The sequence below is a fragment of the Alexandromys fortis genome, unplaced genomic scaffold, assembly GCF_014885135.2.
Source record: "Alexandromys fortis isolate MF-2015 unplaced genomic scaffold, M_Fortis_MF-2015_v1.1 scaffold_284, whole genome shotgun sequence".
Classification (NCBI taxonomy): domain Eukaryota; kingdom Metazoa; phylum Chordata; class Mammalia; order Rodentia; family Cricetidae; genus Alexandromys; species Alexandromys fortis.
Window position 1 is genome coordinate 1,246,647 of NW_026068160.1, and position 22,777 is coordinate 1,269,423.

At 46.2% G+C, this 22,777-nt stretch overlaps 1 protein-coding gene across 3 annotated transcripts in view; it reads right to left on the reverse strand.

Moving 5' to 3' along the window:
• Positions 1 to 520: 520 nt before the first annotated feature.
• The window catches only part of Sugp1 (SURP and G-patch domain containing 1), a 33,449-nt gene continuing 11,192 nt past the window's right edge, over positions 521 to 22,777 (reverse strand). Inside the window, exons 4-14 of one of the 3 annotated variants that reach the window (XM_050127636.1) lie at positions 21,846 to 22,070; positions 18,197 to 18,320; positions 17,764 to 17,864; positions 16,988 to 17,111; positions 12,649 to 13,010; positions 3,111 to 3,217; positions 2,520 to 2,697; positions 2,210 to 2,316; positions 1,167 to 1,312; positions 819 to 948; positions 521 to 680 (exon numbers count right to left, since the gene is read on the reverse strand). In XM_050127636.1, coding sequence (XP_049983593.1) covers positions 654 to 680; positions 819 to 948; positions 1,167 to 1,312; positions 2,210 to 2,316; positions 2,520 to 2,697; positions 3,111 to 3,217; positions 12,649 to 13,010; positions 16,988 to 17,111; positions 17,764 to 17,864; positions 18,197 to 18,320; positions 21,846 to 22,070 — 1,631 coding nt within the window. In that variant the 3' untranslated portion in view covers positions 521 to 653. Of the gene's footprint in view, positions 681 to 818; positions 949 to 1,166; positions 1,338 to 2,209; positions 2,317 to 2,519; positions 2,698 to 3,110; positions 3,218 to 12,648; positions 13,011 to 16,987; positions 17,112 to 17,763; positions 17,865 to 18,196; positions 18,321 to 21,845; positions 22,071 to 22,777 lie in introns of those variants that run through there. The other 2 variants (XR_007589456.1, XM_050127637.1) reach the window with 2 other exon arrangements.

Consider the following 22,777-nt stretch of genomic DNA (forward strand, 5'->3'; position numbering starts at 1 on the left):
CTGGAGCATGAGAGGTGGAGACACACTCCCCATGGTAGTCATCCAAGATTCGGGAGAGCTGTTGGGCAGCAGGAAGGCTAGGCCAGGTGGGGTGTGGTGGAAAAGGAGGCTGGAGAGGTAAACTGGAGATAAGAGGCAGCTGTGACAAGGACTCTGAACAGGTGGAGGTGTTGGCAGATCAGGGGCATCATGAACGGATGGAACCAAAGGGACTGACACTAGGAGGCCACCAGCTGGGCTCTTGCTCATGTGAAGGCCTTGTAACTTTGTAGTGAGTGAGCACAAGTTCTGACTTTTCAAAGACTCTTGTACTAGCTTCTGGTATGAGACAGTCCCTGTGACAATCCCCACCCCCACCCCAGCTGTGCCCAGGAAACACCAACCCATGTACATATTAGGAAGTGCTTGGAGGCCTCTCTTTCCCCTGCCTGGAGTAAAGTCCTCACCAACTGGCTGGCCTCCAGTTACTGGGACTGGAGAAGGACAAAAGGGATTCCTAGAAACAGTAGGAAGAAGATGCTGGGCAGGAGAGCACGGGGACTTTAATACACAGCACAACACTTGTAACAACAGAATGGGCAGAGATGTATGCCACAACACTCCACAGTCCCAGGATAGCTGATCTCAAAGTAGACTTTTTGTTTCCAGAGTATTCAGTAGTAGGGCCGTCTGGGGTTGTTCTGTAGGAGGCCAGAAAGATCAAAAGTGATAGTGTTAGTGGGAAACTGCAGGTCCCCCCTCCAGAACCTTCCAGGGAGTTAGGGCAGGGGCTTTGCCGTCACCTCCCCGTTACCAGCAGGAGTCAAGGAGGCACACACCAGGGGGTTGGGCCGGAAGCGGTAGGCCAACATCATCCTCTTGCGGAAGGCCTCATACTCATCATCCTCCTTGGAAAGCTCAGCTGGCCGGTCAATGCCAAAACCCGCTCCATCAACTGTGGTGGCACCCCTGTGGACAGATAGGAAAGGACTACAGGGTACTGGGGTGGGGATTAGTGGCAGGGCTCAGCATCCCTAGGAGAGGTCCTAGATTCACTCAGACTTGGGTCAGCCAGCCTTGAGGTCACGCACAGTGTTAAGACTTCACACCTGAGACAATGCTCACTAGTCTCTAGGCCCTTAAGTGTTCATCCAAATGCTCCCAGCAAGCCCCCTGGCTGCACTCACTTGTTCACTGGGTTCTTGATGCCCTGGCCCTCAGTGCCCAGCCCCTCGCCCTCCTTCCAGCCCATCTTCATGAGCATCTGGTAGCCAATGTTCTCCACTGTCAGCTTGAACTCCTTGTACTCTGAGTAGTCTGGCTCTCGGCCCTCCTGCAACAGAAGAAGAGGAAGTTGCCTGCCATGGGGACTACAGCTATCTGTTCTTAGCCGTAGGCCAGACTGGAACCACCCACGAGCCCCACTCCCACCAGTGGCAGACTCCCCTGAAACAGATCAAGCTCTTCGTCTTGCTATCTTCAAGGGACTGAGCGTCCTGGCAATCGAGTCAACAGGGGCAAAGTGACATTGACACAGTCCCACTGGGACATTAACAGTTTACTGTAAAGAACAGTGCATGTTCTAAAAACAATTTGTGCTGAATACCCAGCTTGAGGACACCACAGTAGGAGCAACACACAAGGTGGTGCACCCCCGCTCCCAGCACTTGAGTGGTAGAGGCAGGATCACAAAAGATCAAGGTCAGCCTGTTCTACAGAGTCAGGACTGCATGGAAAGACTGTTTTTTTTTTTTTTTTTTTTTTTTTTTTTCCCCGAGACAGGGTTTCTCTGTGGTTTTGGAGCCTGTCCTGGAACTAGCTCTTGTAGACCAGGCTGGTTTCGAACTCACAGAGATCCGCCTGCATCTGCCTCCCGAGTGCTGGGATTAAAGGCGTGCGCCACCACCGCCCGGCTGTTTTTTTTTTTTCCCCTCCCCTGAGATAGGGTTTCTCTGTGTAGCTTTGGCTATCTTGGAAACTCTATAGACCAAGCTGGTTTCAAACTCAGAGATTCACCTGCCTCTGTGCTGGGATTACAGATGTGCTACAGTGTCACCTGGCAAGACCCTGTCTTGAAAAGAAAAAAGAAAAACTCCCTCTACTTTGGAGGTGAGTGGGGACCTCTGGAGGTATGATTTCCCTGTGGCTGGGAAATGCTACACTGTTTGTCATGGCACAGGAAGGCTGGTGCCTCCCCATCAGCTTCCCCAGGCCTGAGCCCAGGACTCACCTTCAGGGCCTTGAAGGTCTCCATGAACTTCTCTAGCTCGTCAGGGGGCAGGAAGTCACCAATGAAGTGCTTGCCCCGACCCATCTGTGTTAGCTGCTCTGCCCACTCTGCCCAGAGAAGAGGGAAAGATGAATGGTGAGGGATAAAGTGGTAGGCAATATCAGCGTTGCCTAGTGTTCCACACACAGACCAGTGATTGCTCATGGAGGCTCTCCCCCGTCAACGAGAAAACAGAGGTCCATCTTTGGACCATGTCATGGTCAGGTGGTGCAGATGAATGGGATTCTCCCACCCTTCGTGCCCCACACACCCCGTGTCTTGTCCATCTCCATGCGCCGCAGCTGGTGCTCCCAGGTTCCCAGTTCGCTGTCCACCTCCTCATCACTGTCATAGCCATGCTGGTGTTGCTGTAGTGCCTTCTCCCACAGCAGCTGCATGTCCTGCATGGCGCGCTTGTGCTGCATAATCATGTCATACATCTGCTGCATCTGTGGAGAGGACAGGCAGAGGCTTTGGGAGGTTGTCTCCTTGCCCAAAAAAGCGGGACAGGATAAGAGTCGCAACCTGAAGCATCCACATCCTAGCATGGAGAGTGGAGACCCTCAGCGACAGAGCAAGGGCTACCGCAGATGTCAGGCTACAGGTCTATGGCAAGGCAGGGCTGGGGTCTCTGGGGCTATGATCCCACCTGACCTGCGCAGTAGGATACCCTGTCCTAGATTCTGGAGGGAGTTAGGGAAAGAGAGAGCAAATGGAGACTGTTCTACAAAGCCCAGTCCAGAGCACTGGACACTACCTAATGTTGGTTCTGGGGACCCGTCTGTCAGGAACTCCTCAGGTGGCACTCACACAACAGGCCCTTCATCACCATCAGAGCTGAGTGCCCCACCTGTAGCCTTACCTCCTGTTGCTCCTTCAGCTGCTTCTTCTGTGCATCAGACAGCTCTGTGACACCCACCAGGCCCACAGGCTTCCCCTTCTCGTAACCAAGCCCCTTGAGATCCTGAACTAGAGGCAGAAAACAGAGAGGACAGTAAGAAGGTGGCAACCTTGTTCCAGGGTTTCAGGTACCTGGTGTCAATTCTGCCCACGATATACCCCAGGCAGGGTTCACAGGCTCTCTTGTCCTAGAGGTTGACCTGGAGAGGCTCCACTGTGGTGGAGGCTGTCATGTGCACTGGTTGTTCACCTCTTTAGAAAGGTCTACTCCAGGAAGGTTTCAGAGTCCCTTAGCCACAAATGTTGACACCAGGGATCAGAGAATGTCCCATATCCCATAATAGAAACTTGGCCCGAGTCCTCACTCAATAACACACAGCTAAGGGGCCTGGTAAGCAACCCAAAGAAGCTGAGCTCTGTGCATGTCTACAAGGCTATCTACATGCTATGTGGTGTAGATGCCCACTGGATTGGGTCTGCCATTAGTATCTGCCATATGGCTCCCCCAGCTTCCTTGGGGAAGACAGCTAGTTATCCTCAAAGCTATGGACATTTAATTTAACATTATCTTAGAACTTGACTGGAGCTGTACTGATTCATAGTGAAGGTGCTCATATGGTTGACAGAAGTCACCAAACACCTCTGGGAATGGAAACCAGGTCCTTACACGCTTGCAAAACAGAGATCCCTTTAGGTTAATGGATAGGGCTGAGTCCACAAAAGTCAGCAAGGCACTTGGTGGGGTGACACACACCTTTAATCCTAGCACTTGAGAGGCAGATACAAGTGGATCTCTGTGAATCTGAGGCCGGACTGGTCTACAAAAAGAGTTCCAGGACAGCCAAGACAATACAGAGAAACCCTGTCTTGGAAAAAAAAAGCCATCAGGGCCGGGGCACTGCCATTAGGGATGAATGTGGTTCAGGGGGCAGTGTTTGACCAACATAAATGAAGCCCTGGGTTTCACCCTCAGCAACATGCACACACACACTTGACTGTCACCCCATCACACAATCTACACTTGGCTCTTAGGCTCCCAGTGCGCCCTTGATCTTTGTTTGAGAGCTTGTAGGAAGGAGCACAGGGGGATGTGGGGACCCATGAAGCTGAGAAGAGACTCCCCTTTTCTCTGGCCATCTACCAATGACAGGCAGTAAGTCCTCCCAGACAGAGATGATACAACATAATTCACTGGGATGTGAACCTCAGCCTATGGTTTGGAGCCTGTGCTGCTACTCTGGACTACAGCTTGGGTGCCTTCATCTTCAGGGCTCTGGATTCTCTGTGGCCAGCAGAAGCACTCCCCCTTTAGTGAAGGCTGTTTCTTAGCTTGCGCCTGGCACTATCCTGACATTCGCAAGTTTTTTAATTTGACCTAAGAACAAAGACTCTGGAACTGGAGACTGGCCCTCAAAGCTAGACAGGATGCTCACCCACAGGGACCAGGAGAGCAGTCTTTCAGTGTGTTGGCTAGAGTCATCTGAGAAAGGAATCTAGACTAAGAAAATGTCTCTGGAGCAGAAGCCAGGAGCAAATCAGTCCTGGGAGCTAACCAAGTCCCAGAACACTGGCAGATCAGGACTGAATCAGTGACCAGATCTAGAGTCAGTGATCTCCACAAGAACAGGTCCAACTCCAAGCCACGGACTTCTGCAGGAGGATATCCAGACCAGGATTTACAGAAACAGATCAAAGCCAGCAGCCTAGGCCAAAGTAGGCCTCAGACAACAAACTCCAAGGGAGCAGAGCAAAGCACAGGAGCACTGAGCTATCTCCAGAAACAGGAATAACCAACTGGGTAACTAGACTGTACCACGAGGAAAAACTAAGCTTTGGATTCACAGGCACCTAGAAAATTATTCAACAGAATCTCAGACAGCCCCAACCACACCTATTAGAGGAAAAGATGAGTAGACAAGGTAAGATCACATGCTACACCACAAAGAGCAACACAACACCAGTAAAACCTAAAGACCCTACAACAGCAAGACCTGAACAACCAAATATGGATGAACCAGAAGAAAATGATCTAAAAAATAATCGCAAGAAAATGTTTGAAATTCTTAAAGATGAAATGAGAATTACCTTAAAGAAATGGAGGAAAAAACAAACAAAAAATTGCAAGATATCAGCAAATCACTTCAAGAAAACAAAGAAAAAGAAATCAAACATATAAAAGAAACTACTCAGGACTTGAAAACTGAGATAGAAAAAAATAAAGAAAACACAAGCCAAAGGAATTATAGAAACAGAAATCATAAGAAAAAGATCAGGAACCACAAACACAAGCATGAACATCAGAATACAAGAGATGGAAGATAGAATCTCAAGGGCTGAAGATACAAGAGAGGAAATAGACTCATCAGCTAAAGAAAACATTAAATCTAACAAAAGCTTAAACCAAAATATCCATGAAATATGGGACACCATGAAAAGGTCAAATCTTAGAATAGGTATAGAAGAAGGAGAAGTTCAACTCAAAGGCACAGAAAATTTATTTAACAAAATCATAGAAGAAAACTTTCCCTACCTAAAGAAAGATATGCCTATGAAGATACAAGAAGCGTACAGAACACCAAACAGACTGGATCCGAAAAAAGTCTTCTCGCCACATAATAATCAAAACACTAAACATACAGAGTAAAGAAAGAATATTAAGAGCTGCAAAGGAAAAAGCCCAAGTAACATATAAAAGTAGACCTATCAGGATTACATTGGAGACATGTACATTGGTCATGGTCAAGCATTATGCAGACATTAAGAGACCACGGATGCCAGTCTAGACTACTATACCCAGCAAAACTTTCAATCACCATAGAAGGACAAAACAAGATATTCCATGACAAATCTAGATTTCACCAATACCTAGCCACAAACCCAGCACTACCCAAAATAGTAGAAGGAAAACTCCAACCCAAGGAAGATGGCTACACGAACAAAAAACAGACAATTGATGATCTCATTACAGAAAATCCCGAAGAAGAAAAAAAATGCACAAATTAACATCACCAACGATGAAAACTAAATTAACAGGAGATAGCAATCACTGGTCATTAATATCCCTAAATGTAAATGGACTCAACTCACCTATAAAAAGACACAGGCTAACAGACTGGATACAAAAACAGAATCCATCCCTCTTCTGCTTACAAGAAACACATTGTCTCAGAGTAAAGGGTTGGGAAAGAAATATACCAATCAAATGGACCTAAGAAACAAGTAGATGTAGCTATCCTAATATCTAACAAAATAGACTTCAAGCTAAAATCAGTCAAAAGAGACAAAGAAGGACATTTCATATTAGTCATATCAGACATCATGCCCCAAATACAAGGGCATCTTCATATGTGAAAGAAACAGTTCTAAAGCTTTAAATACATTAAACACCACACTCCCCTCTCACCACTGGACAGGTCAATGATACAAAAAAAAAAAAAGAATATTCCATTACCTACTTCTCAGCACTTCATGGACTCTTCTCAAAAATTGACCACATACTTGGTAATAAAACAAACCTCAACAAATACAAAAAAATTGGAATAACCCAATGTACCTTATCAGATCACCATGGTATAAAACCAGAAGTCAACAGCAATACTAATTCCAGAAAACCCACAAACACATGGAAATTAAACAATGCTCACCTGAATCATCAATGGGTCAAGGAAGAAAGAAAGACTTCCTAAAATTCAATGAAAATGACCACACAACATACCCACATTTATGGGACACAATGAAAGCAGTGTTAAGCAGAAAGTTCATAGTACTAAACACCTACATAAAGAAGCCGGAAAACTCCCACACTAGTGAATTAACAGAACATTTGAAAACTTTAGAAAAAAAAGAAGCAAACTCACCTAAGAGAACTAGAGGGCAGGAAATAAAGTGAAAGCTGAAATCAACAAAATAGACAAACCTTTATCCAAACTAACCAAAAGGCAGAGAGAGAATATCCAAATTAACAAAATCAAAAATGAAAAGGGGGACATAACAACAGACATGGAGGAAATACAGAGAATCATCAGGTCATATTTTGAAAAACTGTACTCCACAAAATTGGAAAACTTAAAGAAAATGGACAACTTTCTGAATAAATATCACTTACCAAAATTAAATCGAGACCAGAGAAGCAAATTAAACAGACGTATAACTGATGAAGAAGTAGAAACAGTCACCAAAGTCTCCCAACCAAAAAAAGCCCAGGACCAGACGGTTTCAGTTCAGAATTCTAGAAGACTTTCAAAGAAGAACTAATACCAATACTCCTCAAATTATTCCACCCAATAGAAACAGAAGGAACATTGCCAAACTCTTTTTATGAGTTACCCTGATACCAAACCACAGAAAGACATTACTAAGAAAGAGAATTACAGACCAATCTCACTGATGAACATTGATGCAAAAATATTAAATAAAATACTGGCAAATCGAATCCAAGAACACATCAGAACCATCATCCACCATGATCAAGTCAGCTTCATCCCACAGATGCAGGGATGGTTCAGCATATGAAAATCTGTCAACATAATCCACCATATAAACAAGCTGAAAAATAAAAACCACATGATCATCTCATTAGATGACGAAAAAGCTTTTGACAAAATACAACATCCCTTCATGATAAAGGTCTTGGAGAGAGCAGGGATACAAGGAACATACCTAAACATAATAAAGGCAATATACAGCAAGCCAACATCAAACATCAAATTAAATGGAGAGAAACTCCCAGCGATTCCACTGAGATCAGGAACAAGACAAGGTTGTCCACTTTCTCCATATCTATTCAATATAGTTCTTGAGGTCCTAGCTAGAGCAATAAGACACCAAAAGGAGATCAAGGGGATACAAATTGGAAAAGAAGAAGTCAAACTCTCACTGTTTTTTTTAAATATTTATTTATTTATTTATTTATTTATTTATTTATTTATTTATTTATTATGTATACAATANGGTTGTGAGCCACCATGTGGTTGCTGGGAATTGAACTTAGGACCTTTGGAAGAGCAGGCAATGCTCTTAACCACTGAGCCATCTCTCCAGCCCCCAACTCTCACTGTTTGCTGATGATATGATAATTTACATAAGCAATCCCAAAAATTCTACCAAGGAATTCTACAACTCATAAACACTTTCAGCAATGTAGCAGGATACAGATTAACTTAAAAAAAAAAAATCAGTAGCCCTCCTGTACACAGATGATAAAAGGGCTGGGGAAGAAATCAGAGAAACATCACCCTTCACAATAGCCACAGAAAGCATAAAATATCTCGGAGTAACTATAACCAAATAAGTGGAAGATTTGTATGACAAGAACTTTAAATCTTTGAAGAAAGAAATTGAAGATGACACCAGAAAGTGGAAAGATCTCCCATGCTCTTGGGTAGGCAGAATTAACATAGTAAAAACGGCAATCTTACCAAAAGCAATCTACAGATTCAACGCAATGCCCATCAAAATCCCAGCAAAATTCTTCACAGACCTCGAAAGAATGGCACTCAACTTCATATGGAAAAGCAAAAAACCCAGGATAGCCAAAACAATCCTGGGCAATAAAAGAACTTCTGGAGGCAGCACACTCCCTGACTTCAAACTCTACTACAGAGCTACAGTACTGAAAACAGCCTGGTACTGGCATAAGAACAGACAGAAGGACCAGTGGAACCGAATAGAAGACCCGGATATTAATCCACACATTTTCAAACACCTGATCTTTGATAAAGAAGCAAAAAATATCAAATGGAAAAAAGAAAGCACATTTAGCATAACTGGATATCAACATGTAGAAGAATGAAAATAGACCCATATCTATCACCAAGCACAAAACTCAAGTCCAAATGGATCAAAGATCTAAACATAAAGCCAGTCACACTGAACCTTACAGAAGAGAAAGTGGGAAGTACACTTGAATGCATTGGCACAGGGAACCACTTCCTAAATATAACCTCAGCAGCAGAGACACTGAGACAATTTCCTGAACTTTCTATAACAAAAACGTAAGTCATGTGCTAGGACAGAAAAAAAAATACCACCTGTGTGACCTTGAATAGAGGGTAATGGCAAATCAATGGACACAAATATGGCAGAAACAGATATGCCCAGGAGACAGTTCACTGAGAGCCCTGATATGCTGCTAAAGCTCTGGGTAAGACCTGTGTAAGTAAGAAGAGGTCAAGAGACATGCTGAGGCACTCCTCACAGAGAAGGCACAATTATAAATGCACCCATCACTAAGTGTGGTGACCCAAGTTCCAAATCCAGGATATACATAATAGAAGAAGAGAGCCAACTTTATCCAGTTTCCTACGGCCTTCACATTGCTGCCTTGAACGTTTGGTGGTGCACACCTTTAATCCCAGCACTTGGGAGGCAGAGACCGATACATCTGAGCTCAAGGGCAGCCTAGTCTACCTAGAGACTTCCAAACCAACCAGAACTGCAGAGTGCAACCCTTACTGACTCAAAACATCATCAACAAATATACAGGACTGGAGAGATGGCACTGGCTACTCTTCCCACTCAGGGTTCAGTTCCCACCATCTAATCTACACAGTGGCTCACAAACACCTGATACCCTCTTCTAGGCTCTGAGAGTACCAGGCAAGCATATGGTGTACAGACATATATTTAAAACACCCATACACACGTTTAAAAAAGAAAGCCTCCAAAATACATTAAGCAAAAATTGACAGCACTAAAAGGGAAAAAGTGTCTTGCAGTAACAGGGTACAATGTGCATCTGGGGATGGAGCCTAGGACTTGCAATGATTGACAGGCAAGCTCTCACTGCTGGGCCACATCCCAACCCCGAAGATGGCATTTCTGACAATGGGAATAGCACCTACACAAAACATCAATAAAGAGCTGAAGCTGGAGTGGTGGCACTGTTCAGTTGTCCAGTATGCTGGTGAGGAGCCAATCTAGAGAATGCATAGACATACAAAACAAAAAGCACATCATGTGCATGCAGTGGCAACAGACAGAAAGCTTTCCTGGTAAGCTGACGAAGATGAAGATGCCTGCTTCTACCATTTCTTATGCCACATGGTACATAGGTCCTAACCAGAGTGATTAGTTAAGAAAGAGAAACAGGGGCTGGAGAGATGGCTCAGAGGTTAAGAGCACTGACTGCTCTTCCAGAGGTCCTGAGTTCAATTCCCAGCAACCACATGGTGGTTCACAGCCATCTATAATGGGATCTGGTGCCTCTTCTGGCAGAACACTGTATACTTAATAAAAATCTTAAAAGAAAAAAAAAGAAAGAAAAATGGGAGGTAGTGAAATACACATTTAACCCCACTACTCAGGTGTCAGGGGCAGTTAGGATTATTTGTTTGTTTTTGAGACAGGGTTTCTCTGTAGCTTTGGTGCTCGCCCTAGAACTAGCTCTTGTAGACCAGGCTGGCCTTGAACTCCCAGAGATCCACCTGCCTCTGCCTCCCGAGTGCGTGCGCCACCACCGCCCGGCAGCAGAAGGATGTTTATGAGTTTGAGGCCAGTCTGGTCTATAGCGTGAGTTCCAGGACAGCTGGGACTACACAGAGAAACCCTGTCTTGAAACACACACACACACACACACACACACACACACACACACACACACAGAGAGAGAGAGAGAGAGAGAGAGAGAGAGAGAGAGAGAGAGAGAGAGAGAGAGAGAGGCAGGCAGACAGACAGACAGACAGAGAAACCAGTGCAAACTGCAAAGAGATGTCAGACTTGATATATATAGAAGACAGTCTCACAGACAGAAACCCACCCCAGCCACAGTGGCAAACACATCATACCAGCACTGGGAGGTGGAGGCGGGAGGATCACACCTTAATCACAGTATAAAGATTTGAGACCAGCTTTGGTTACATCAGACTTTGTCTCAAAAAAGAATGGAGAGCTGGAAAGATGGTTCAGCAGTGAAGAACACTGGTTGACCTTCCAGGACCTTGGTTTGATTCCCAGTATCTACATGATGGTTCCCAACCACCTACAACTGCAGTCCCAGGGACCCAATACCTTCTTCTGGTCTCTGTGGGCACCACATACATGTAGTGTACAGACATACATGCAGGCAAATATGAAAAAACAAAAAGAATGGAAGCTAGTCATGGTGGTTTACACCCATCATCTCAGAACAAGAGGGCTGGGGCTGTAGCTCAGAGGCAGCCCAGCATGCTGAAGGCCCTGGGTTTGACACTCAGCATTAAAAAACATATATATCATTTATCATTATTAACTTCTTAGGTCCTCTAAAGTCTTTTTTTGTTTTTGTCTTGACGTAGACCTGTCTAGCCCGGCATCACAATGTAGACCAAGCTGGCCTCAAACTAAGAGATTCACTTGTCTTTGCCTCCTGAATGGCGGGATTAAACTATGTGCTACCATACCCAGCCCTTTATAACCCTCAATCCTATTTCCTCACACTATACATATCCCCTGGAGTAAGACACTACTTACTACACTTTGCCAAGCATGGTAGAATACACCACCCTAGGAGGTAGAGGATCAGGGTCTGGTTATCCTCAGTTACATGACAATATCTCAAAACATTGTTCCTCAATCAAAAAACACAGTGAGACTGTTTCACCTACTAGGATAGATGTTATGTATGTATGCATGCATGTATGTACACATATATGTTTTGAAAGAGGGTTGGCCTGGAACTTGCAATTGCCCCGATGTAGCTTTCTGACTGCTGGGATAATAGGGCTATGCCACCAAGCCTGGCTCTAAGTTATATCAGTCCACAAAAGAGGCACTGATAGGGACAGGGCTTTGGTGTTTGTGTGGGTCCTAGACCCAATTCCCACTGGAGACTCAGGGCCAATTCTGGTTGCATGCATGTGATGTGGAATTCTCCTCTGTATGTTGTGATTACCATTGATTAATAAACAACTGTCTTGGGCCTGCGCAGAGCAGAGTAGAGCTAGGAGGGGAAAACTAAACTGAATACTGGGAGAAAAAAAGCTGAGTCAGTGAGAAGTCATGGAGCCCCACTGGAGACAGATACTGGAACTTTACCCAGTAAGCCACAGCCACGTGGTGATACACAGAGTAATAGAAATGGGTTAAATTGACATGTAAGAGTTAGCCAATAAAAAGTCAGAGTTAAGGGCTGGAGAGATGGCTCAGTGGTTAAGAGCGTTGCCCGCTCTTCCAAAGGTCCTGAGTTCAATTCCCAGCAACCACATGGTGGCTCACAGCCATCTGTAAAGAGGTCTGGCGCCCTCTTCTGGTCTTCGGGCATGCACACAGAATATTGTACACATAATAAATAAATATTTAAAAAAAAAAAAAGTCAGAGTTAATGGTCCAAGCAGTGATTTAATTAATACAGTTTCTGTGTGGTTATTTCGGGTCTGAGCTGCTGGGCAGTAGGGAAATGAACTAGCAGCCTCTTACTACATGCATGTCTACAAACAAATAGCCCAGAGCATGCAGTCACAGGAGTGAAATCGTGGCCCAGGATCTGAAATGACCCCTAGAACCAACAAGACAGGGTGGCCTACCTGACAGAGGTGAAGGTGAGGCATCTATGTCCCTCTGTGCCAGTTCGGCAGGTGGCAGTTCGACTTTGTCCTCTTCAGGCCCCCATCGACTCTTCCGCTTCCTCTTCACAGTAGCTGATGTGTTGGGCTTCCCGGGGATGGACGGAGTGGGGTTGATGGCAGGTGCTGGGGCCACTGGAGTGGGGCAGGCAGTGTTGGGGGGCACAGCTCCTGACAGGGTTTCAGGAGCTGATTTGCGCCGTAAGCTGGGGTTGGAAGCAGAAGCAGGGAGGGCGCCCGCAGAGCCTGCCTTGGCTTTCCGAAATTCCTCCAGCTTTTGTCGGTAGTATCTGTACCCCTGGCTGTTGGGATCATAGAGAAAACTGCAAAGGAAAGTAGGGGAACAACACAGGTGGGTTGAGATCTGGCCTTCCTTACTGGGGTTAGAGCAGATCAGGTTGTATGCAGTCAGGGTTGCTGGAGTTACTGTCCAGTATTGCAAGCTTGTATCAGGCCTCCTTCAGTAATAGAGGCTCATGCTGGGGTGTGACAGGCACCCTCAGAACCTCCCAGCCCATCAGTCACTTTACATCAGAAAATTCTGAGCTGCTGGAAGACCTTGGGTACCCTTCCTTCAAATTCAGCCATATCTCCATTGCACCCTGTGGGCTGACAGTGAGTTCCAGCCCCATCTTGAAGGTAAGTATGTGGCTCGGGTACAGAAGTACTCATCCCCTGAAAGCTGAAGGCAGAAAGCTCATCCTTTCTCCTGAGCCAGATGGGAATACAGAAGGACTGAGGCAACAAAGACCTCAGCTCTCCTCCAGTGCCTGCTTCTCTGACAGGGAAGAATGGAGTGACTTGACCCAGTGTTCCCAGTTTCATGTGGCAAATACCAAGAAAGACTCAGCCATACACACACAGTACAAGGGACTTGGTCCTGAATTGAGGACCTGGACCTGCGCCCATAAACCTGGAGGTTGGTCCCAGTGGGGCTGTACCCCACAAGAGAGCTGTGGGCCTTAGTCCCCCAGGGGCTGCCTGAGACCTGCTGCTACCTAACTCTCTGTGCTCAGATGCTCAGTCTCTCCCATAAACAATGTAGATTTGCATAGAGCCTATGCATACAATCTGAGGGCAGAAAACAGCTCCAAGTGACTGAGAATGCCTTAAACAATGGAAGTGAAGCTGTCCTCTCCTGTTCAGGGAAGGACTGTAGTCTGTACACATGGCACCGAGGCAGTATGCCTTTGAATATTTTTACCACGTGGCTTGCAAAATGCTTAGTAGTGTATCAGAGGACACAGAAACTGACAGCACCAGGTCAGATACTGAAGCTTCCTTTTGCATAAGCAAGAACCTCTCACGAAGTCCCATAGACTCAGTCTGTGTGTTCACATGAGGCCTAGGAAAAGCTAGAAAAAGCCTGCTAACTGCCAACTGGGTGGTATCTTCTTTGTATTACTGGGTTACTGTATAAGAATGACCAAGTAGACGGGCTGTGGTGGTGCACGCCTTTAATCCCAGCACTCAGGAGGCAGAGGCAGGCATATGTCTGTGAGTTCGAGGCCAGCCTGGTCTACAGGTGCTAGATCCAGACAGAACAGGCTCCAAAGCTACAAAGAAACCCTGTCTTGAAAAAAAAAAAACCAATAAACAAACAAACAAACAAACAAACAAAGCACCAAAAAACAAAAACTGAACTGAGCATGCCAGAAACTGGCTCACATAGAAGAGGCCAGCTGCCTTTCAGCAACTGTGCAGTCTCTGAGAGGTTGAATGCTAGATCATAACTGACATTTCTGTTTTATGAGGTAGATCCTTGTTATATAGCCTAGGCTGACTTTGATAACTTTTTTTTGTTTGTTTGTTTGTTTGTTTTTCGAGACAGGGTTTCTCTGTGGCCTGTCCTGGAACTAGCTCTGTAGACCAGGCTGGTCTCGAACTCACAGAGATCCGCCTGCCTCTGCCTCCTGAGGGCTGGGATTAAAGGCGTGCGCCACCACCGCCCGGCCTAGGCTGACTTTGAACTCACCAATGATCCCCCTGCTTCAGCCTCCTGAGTGCTGGTTTGTTACTGCTGTATCATCACTTCAGATGACATATCTGACACAGCTTAGCAATGTGTTGGCTTGCCCAAAGAACATGCCTTTGGCTTCCTGACACATGGCTACAAAGGGGTCTTTTCCTTTGTTTGTTTGAGACAGGGTCTCACTCTGTAGCCATGGCTAGCCTAAACTCACAGATTCACCTGCCTCTGCCCTCTTAAGTGTTGGAAATAAAAGCTTGCACAATCACATCCAACTTTCAAAGCATTTTTTCCCCATTTTTGGTTTTTGAAGACAGGGTTTCTCAGTGTAGTCTGGCTGTCCTGCAACCCTCTAGACTAGGCTGGCCTCAAACTCACAGAGATATCTGCCTGCCTCTGCCCCCAAAGTTCTGGGATTAAAGGCGTGCCATCACCGAGGCTACAAAGTATTTAACCAGGCTACAGGATGCACAAGGTATGCTGGCCACCTCAGGGACCAGTAGCGATGGGCAGGAATGCAGGGAAGTGACACCTGTCTACCTGGCAAGTCTGGGCTTCATGGCTACCTCACATTTTCAAGTGTGATGATTAGTTTTCATTATCAACTGGACGCAATCTAGAATCATTTGGGAAGGGAGTCTCACTGAGGAACTGTCTGGATCAGCTTGACCTGTGGGCATGTCTATGAAGGGTTATCTTGACTTTGGTAATTGAGAGGGAAGAACTGCCTATTGTATTAGGGTCTTAAGCTGCATAAGAGAATAGAAAAAGTAGGCTGAGCAACTGGCAAGAATGCATTTATTCTTTGTGCTCTTGACTGCGGCTATGATTAGCTACTTTAAGTTACTGGCACCTCTCCCCATAAAAGACTGTAACCTGGAACTAAGAACCAAAACAACCCTTCTCCCTTTGCTTGCTTTGCTGAGGGAACGTTTTTATGATAGCTAGAAACAAAGCTAAGATAGCAAGTGAGACTGAACTGTCCATGTCATGCGAACTCACGTACCTTGTGAGTGCCAGACAACGAATGCCCCATTCCTTCCCCAGTCTGGGGAGTCACAGGGATGAGAGTGGGAATAGCCTCCTGTCAGCCACCCCACATCCCAGGTACTCACACACTTTTGGCCCAGTGTCAATGAGCTATCCTGAGGCAGATCCTTCAGGCAAAGAGCCAGGCAGTAGGCTCAGGGACACCTGAGCCATTTATACCTCAGTGAAAAGCTGGTTGGGTGGGACTGGACATGGACCTCCTGAGAGGCTAGAGCTCAGAATAAATTCCTACCACTATGCCCAGATGTCTTGTGCCAGACAGACTTCCACAGAAAATGAGTACTCATTCAAATGAGCTCAATAGATAACTTTAAAAAAGATTGTGTGTGGTAATGTACACCTGTTCAGTAGATGTCTCAGTAGTAGACTGAGGTAGGAGAAGGAACTCCAGGGCAGTCCTTGCTACAGAACTAGAGTCTGCTGGTTCCTTTCAGCTCCACAGCATACTGCCCTCCAGACCACAGAGCAGATGGCACAAAGAATCTAAACCTCAGGCTTGAGTATCAGCTCATGGGCGGGTCCGCTAATATCCAGCCCTCTTTAGTTCCTACTCCTCATACCTCAAGACTCCTGTTCCCTACTGCTCCCTCATCATAAAAGGCATCCCAAGAACACATCCAATATAAACCTTTCTGAGCCACGAGCCCATCCTGTCCCCAGCCAGCAAATGCCATCTGTCACAGAACAAGATAAATGCTAGATTGTCTGTAAGACACACTAGAGAAAGAGACTAGTATGACTGCTCAGATACCACTCAAAAACATACCCATGAGCTCTGGAGTCAGAAACTCCCAGCCTAGCCTGGTGTGGTGGTATACACCTTTAATCCTAGCACTCAGGAGGTAGAGGCACTCAGGAGGTAGAGGCGGGAGAATCTCTTGAGTTCTAGGCTAGCCTGGTCTACACAGTGAGTTCCAGTACAGCCAAGGGTACAACAGTAAGACTTTGTCTCAAAATAAAAAACATAAAGGGAAAAAAAGAAATCCTTACACATGGAGTCCTGTACCCTCACCTGCCTGGGACATGGCCAAGGTGAGCCTTTCTAAGGAGCTGACTTTAAAACATCCACCACAGACTAACGTTCTGAACACCTGGTCCCTTTAAGTGGTGATACTCTGGAAGGAGCCTTCAGAAGTGTCCACCAGAGGCCCTCTGGCCTCTGACCCAAGTGCACTCTGCTTCCTAGCCAGAGGAGATATCAGGATCTGCTGCTGACACACCAACCAATACAAACCCTCCCTCCCACCTGTCTACTGTCTGCATGTGCACACAGAGCCTTACCTGAAGGCCTGATTCTCGCGGTTGTTCTGGAGGGCGATGGTCTCCACCTCAGGACCCCCGTCTGCTATGAACCTGGCTAACTTTTCTGCAAGGTTCTTGGCCTCTTCATCCTCTGGGGGTGAAACTTTAAGCAGGCTGTCAGTACTGAGCTCAACTCACCACACCCAACAGCCTAACTCCTGCTAAAGAGCCCCGCAGGAGCGGTGGGGCTTGTCTTAGGAACAGTGCAAAGAGAGACAGGCAAACGGGAATCAGATTATTATAGGGACCAAAACCAGAGAAATATCACAACTATACAATCCCACCCCACCCCAAAAGTACAGGGCCCTGGGAGGCTCACCCTCCTTTCCTGGAGAGGACAAAGCAGAAGTCTGCAGTGGTTCAAACATGTTTCCACACATCAGACTCCTGCTGTCCACCAGAGCCCTGACCCATAAACCCATCCCATTCATCTCCTGCTGTTTGTCCCCAGTCTATCTGCTTGGGCGCACACAAAGCTAAAGCTAACCAGAACTTGTCAGAAAGACAATGGAATGCTTCCTTAGCCCATTTCCATGTTCTAATGAGCATCTGGACAGAACCCCAGCCCCCATTAGGCACCTGACATGTCATAGTCCTACATCTTAGAGCCAATCCTGGTACTCAGAATTCAGCTGGGCCTGGGGACCAGCAGGTGTGTTGACGCATCCCAAGAGCAACTCCCACTGCCCATGAGGGCACAGGTTTTGACTGCCACATCCCACAGTGCTCTTTTTCTTCCTCCTCCAACCACTTACCTTTCTGAGCAGCTGCTTGTGGCTTTTGGGCTTCCTTCCTGATCTCGGCTACCTTCTTTCTGTAGTACAGGAATTCCCTGCTATTCTTATCATGTAAAAATCTGGAAAGGGGATTTGGAACATTGGAAATGAGTTTCAGTGGTGGATGAAGCTAAGGCTCAAATGCAGAGTCCTCAGGAGAGCATATAGAAAGTGCCCAAGGTTGGGTGCAGCTCAGCAGCACAGTGAGACCCTGGAGTCTACCCCCAGCACTCCCTTCCAAACAACAACAATAATCTCCTTTGGAGTTGGGGTGTGGTTCAGTAAGTAGTAGAGCCCTTGCTTAGCACACGAGAGGCCCTGGGTTCTATCCCAAGCTCCAGACAGGTTTCCACCCTCGTATACATGACCATAGCGAATGTGTGAGCAGCATGGCACTAGTACTGGTACTCACGTGAAGGCAGGGTTATCCTTGTAGTCCTCCATAGCTACTTTCTCTAGCTCAGGACCTCCTTCCGCCACAAAACGGGCCAGCTTCTCTATCACTCTCCGAGTCTCGGCTCCCTCTGGGGGTGAAACTTTAAGGAGGCTGTCAGTAAATGGCTCCAACTCACACACCCAACAGTCACTAGGTACACTTTCTCTATAGACCGCAATGACAAGGGGAGAGGAGAAGAGATGCAGGCGACTGCTGACAGCCATGTACTTGACTCTGGAGAAAGCTTGGTCTCTACAGTCTGACAAACTGGTGGGGACAGGTTGTCAGAGCTTTTGGCAGTGATTCATCTCCAGACTAAAAGACGACACTGAGAAGTGTAGACAGTCTCTAGTCTGTGTATGTATTAATTGTTTTAAGTACTTTTAAGAGTGTTCATGTATGAGCGTTTTACCTGCATGTATGTAAGTGCACACTACTTGTGTGCAGTCCCAGAAGAGGCCAGGAAAGGGTGTTAGATCTTCTGGAACTGGTCTTATAGTTGTGAGACACCATATACGTCCTGGGAATCAAACCCAGATTCTCTGTAAAGAGTAGCTAATACTCTTAACCATTGTCAGCCTCTACAGTCCAAATCTTTTGACAGTTTTCAATATAAAAACTTCAGTTCCTTTGCATTCTTGGTCCCTAAACCCCACTCCCAGGATTTTGTTTTATTTTTAGTTTTTCTGATACAGTGTTTCTCTGTTTAGCCCCAGCTGTGCTGAAAAGATATGTAGACCAGGCTAGCCTCAAACTCGGAGATCTGCCTGCCTCTGTCTCTAGACTGCTGGGATTAGAGGTGCATACCACCATGTCCAGCTGTTCTTTTTTTCTTTACTTTAGATTTTATTTTCATTTTATGAGCACTGGTGTTTTGTCCACCTGTATGTCTGTGTGAGGGTGCCAGATACCCTGGAACTGGAGTAATAGACAGTTGTGAGCTGCCATGTTGGTGCTGGGAATTGACCTTAGGTCCTCTGGAAGAGCAGCCTGTACTCTCTCCAGCCCCTGCCCCAACTGCTCCTTTTCATTCTTTTTTTTTTTTTTTCCTTTTCATTCTTAAAAGATGACAAATTCTCTTGTATGTGTATTCAGGTGCAGATGAATGCAGGTAGATGTGTGTGTGTGTGTACGTGAAAACGAGGCCAGAGCATAATCTTCAGTAATTCCTCAGAACTGTCTACCTTTCTTCTTTGTCTTTTTAAAGATTTCCTTATTTTATGTTTTATTGCTGTTTGGTTTTTGTTGTTGTTTGTTTGTTGAGACAAGGTTTCTCTGTGTAGCCCTGGCTGTTCTAGAAAGGTCTGCAGAACAGGCTAGCTTTGAACTCAAGAGATCCACCTGCCTCTGCCTCCCAAGTGCTGGGATTAAGTAAAGGTATGTATTGGGCTGGAGAGATGGCTCAGTGGTTAAGAGCACTGGTTGTTCTTCCAGAGGACCTGAGTTCAATTCTCAGCAATCATGCGATGGCTCATAACCATCTGTAATGAAATCTGACGCCCTCTTCTGGCCTGCAGGTACACACGCAGGCAGAACACTATATATAATTAATGAATCTTAAAAAAAATAAATAAATAAAGGCGTGCATCACCACTGCCGGCTTTATGTTTTTAAGTGTTTTACCAACATGTGTACCTGTGTGCTATGTATACAGCTGTTACAAATGGTTGTGAGACACCATGTGGGTACTGGGAAACAAACTTGGGTCCTCCAAAAGAGCAGCAAGTGCTCTTAATTGCTGAGCCATCTTGTCAACTTTTTCTTTTTTAATTTTTTAAAAATATTTATTTATGTATTTATGTATTTATTTATTATGTGTACAATACAATATTCTGTCTGTGTGTATGCCTGTAGGCCAGAAGAGGGCACTAGGCCTCATTACAGATGGTTGTGAGCCACCATGTGGTTGCTGGGAATTGAACTCAGGTCCTTTGGAAGAGCAGGCAATGCTCTTAACCGCTGAGCCATCTCTCCAGCCCTTCTTTTTTTAATTTTAACTTCTGATTCAGGGTCTCTCCGGAGCTTGCCAAGTCCACCAGGTTGGCCAGCTAGCGAGTTCTACCTGTCCCCACATCCCTAGCACTGGCTTACAGAATGTGTCACCACATCCAGCATTTTCTTTTTCCTCTCAGTGTGGGATTTTTGATCAAACTTAGGGTCTCCATACTTAGGAGCCACAAGGATACCACACACTTTCCTGACTGAGCTATCTTTCTAGCTCTAATAATTCTCATTTAAAAAACTATCACACACTCTGAACGGACACTGGGTGGACTTCAGTTCATTGTCTTGAAGTTGGCTCCCAAGCACTCTAGACATGATCTCTGGTGTTTCTGATGGATGGCAGGTGATCCCATAGTCTCTTAAACCTTATGCACTCACAACCAGCCATATTTTCAAGTGGTCTGAGTTTGTGTTGTTGGAAAAGTGTACTGCATCCTACTTTCGGGGCACTAGCACAACACTTCCTCATGCTCAATCATTCAATCACTATCTCAGAGATACAATGTTAAGTTTGTGTGTGTGTCTGTCCCCCAGTAGGGTTTCTCTGTGTAGCCTTGGCTGTTCTGGAACTCACTCTGAAGACCACGCCTGCCTCTGCCTCCCAAGGGCTGGGATTAAAGGTGTGCACTACCACTGCTAGTTGTTTTTTTAAGCAGCTGACCCTGGACTAGTTTAAGCCTAGCCTTAAATTCCTGATCCCTCTGCTTCAACCTGCTGAACGCTAGGATGACAGACATGCATCACCATACCCCAGTTTATGCAGTGCTGGGAATGAAACCCAGGGAATCTACACATGCTAGGCAAGTACTTTATCAACTGAATCACACCCCCAGCCTGAGACTATCTCTTTACAATTGGATTAGCTGCCTGTCTGAGGCAGGTGGACCTTGCTTTTGTATTTCTCCCTGGCCTAGTCCTGAGGCTGAGTCTGTTAGTCACTGTATTATCATGTCCTTTTATGAATGTCATAAAACAACAGTGCAAAGAAAATACTGCACTGTTAGTGATGTCTGGCCATTAGAGCTTTACTTTCCTCTCACATGCACAGCAAGACTCCCACCTGATCACCATGTATAGAAGTGTAAGGCCACATCAGTTGATGCCCAAAACAGGTGCTAAGGCCTGGAGATGAGCTGGGCCCCTTGTGAGGCATTAACATAGCATTGGCAAGGACTTAAAACCTAAGAAGGCATGCCTCCAACCTACTCTGGTGACCCTCATTCACAACAGGCTGACACGGTCCTGCTGTCACAGAGCCTTGTTCTGAATGATACAGAGCGGAGTCACCAGAAGAGAATGCCACTGTCAGCCTGAAACCAGAGACTACCTTCACCATGTGAGAGCACATCCTCCAATCTTTACATTCCGACCCTCTGGCCCAAAATGTAGACACAGTCACGAAGCTTCTGCCTCAGTTGACATGACGCCCTGTCCAGGAGAACCTTGTATGATGAGCTGTGACACTGTTCTCAGAATGGGACTAGTGTCCTTGGCAGGGCTCAGCCAAGACTTCCCAGGATGACTCACTCTGTTCAAACCCCAATCACAGCACCTTGAGCCAGGCTCTGGCCACACCTGCCATGACAGTGGTAGAAGGAGCCAGGGCTATCCCACAACTTACCTTTGATCTCCAGCCATTGCTCATAGTCCTCTTCATCATCATCATCATCATCAGGGGATTGAAAAACGCTTGGGCGGTGTGCAACAGGCAACTGCTTGGCATGTGAGTAGTTCTTCACAGGGCCCAGTGGACTGCCCAGCCCCAGGCCTGTCCGCTTGCTGAGTAGGAGGGGTCTCTTCAAGGTGCTGGGTGTTGGCATGCTGGGAGGGGCACTGGGGAGAATATCTGGGCCAATACAAGAAAACACACATTGGAGATCTGCAGAGGGCAGTGCTGTGGACACACCCAGAAAGTATCATCATGGCTACAGTCATCTTCGAGCATGCCCTGGCTGTGCAGATGCACTAGACCTGTCTAGGCCAGAGAAAGTGGACTGAGGCACAGGAGAGAGGACATTCAGGGTATCGAGCTGCAAGAGGATATGCCAGGGCTTGGCAGGTGGCAGCTCTTGTTGGATGTGCCTCTGTACAGCACAACCAGAATAGAGAGCAGTAAGTGAGATACCAGCCTCCACATTCCAGGTCACAGCCTCCTAAACCTGAGGGTAAAGGTCTTAAACAATGTGTCCTCCTCTGAAAACGACTGATTTACAGTCTCTTTCAGTAACAATGAGCTCCAATTGGGCTGTGTGGCTTCCTTATATCTGGATTTTCACCCACTGGGGCAAACTGGAAGATATGCTAGGGTACACATAGCCCTTCTCCTAAGACCCCACATGTGGACAGGACCAGGGGTTGAAGACCTGTAATCCCAGCAACTTTTGAGACAGTGGTGAAAGGTGGAATTCAAGATCAGCCTGGGATACACAATGAGTTCAAAGGCAGCCTGAACAACTAAGTCTTGTCTCAAAATGAAAAGCTAAAACAGGGCTCTTCTGTGTGGCAAAGCACTTGCTGAGCATGCACAAGGACCCAGGTTTGATCCCCAGCACT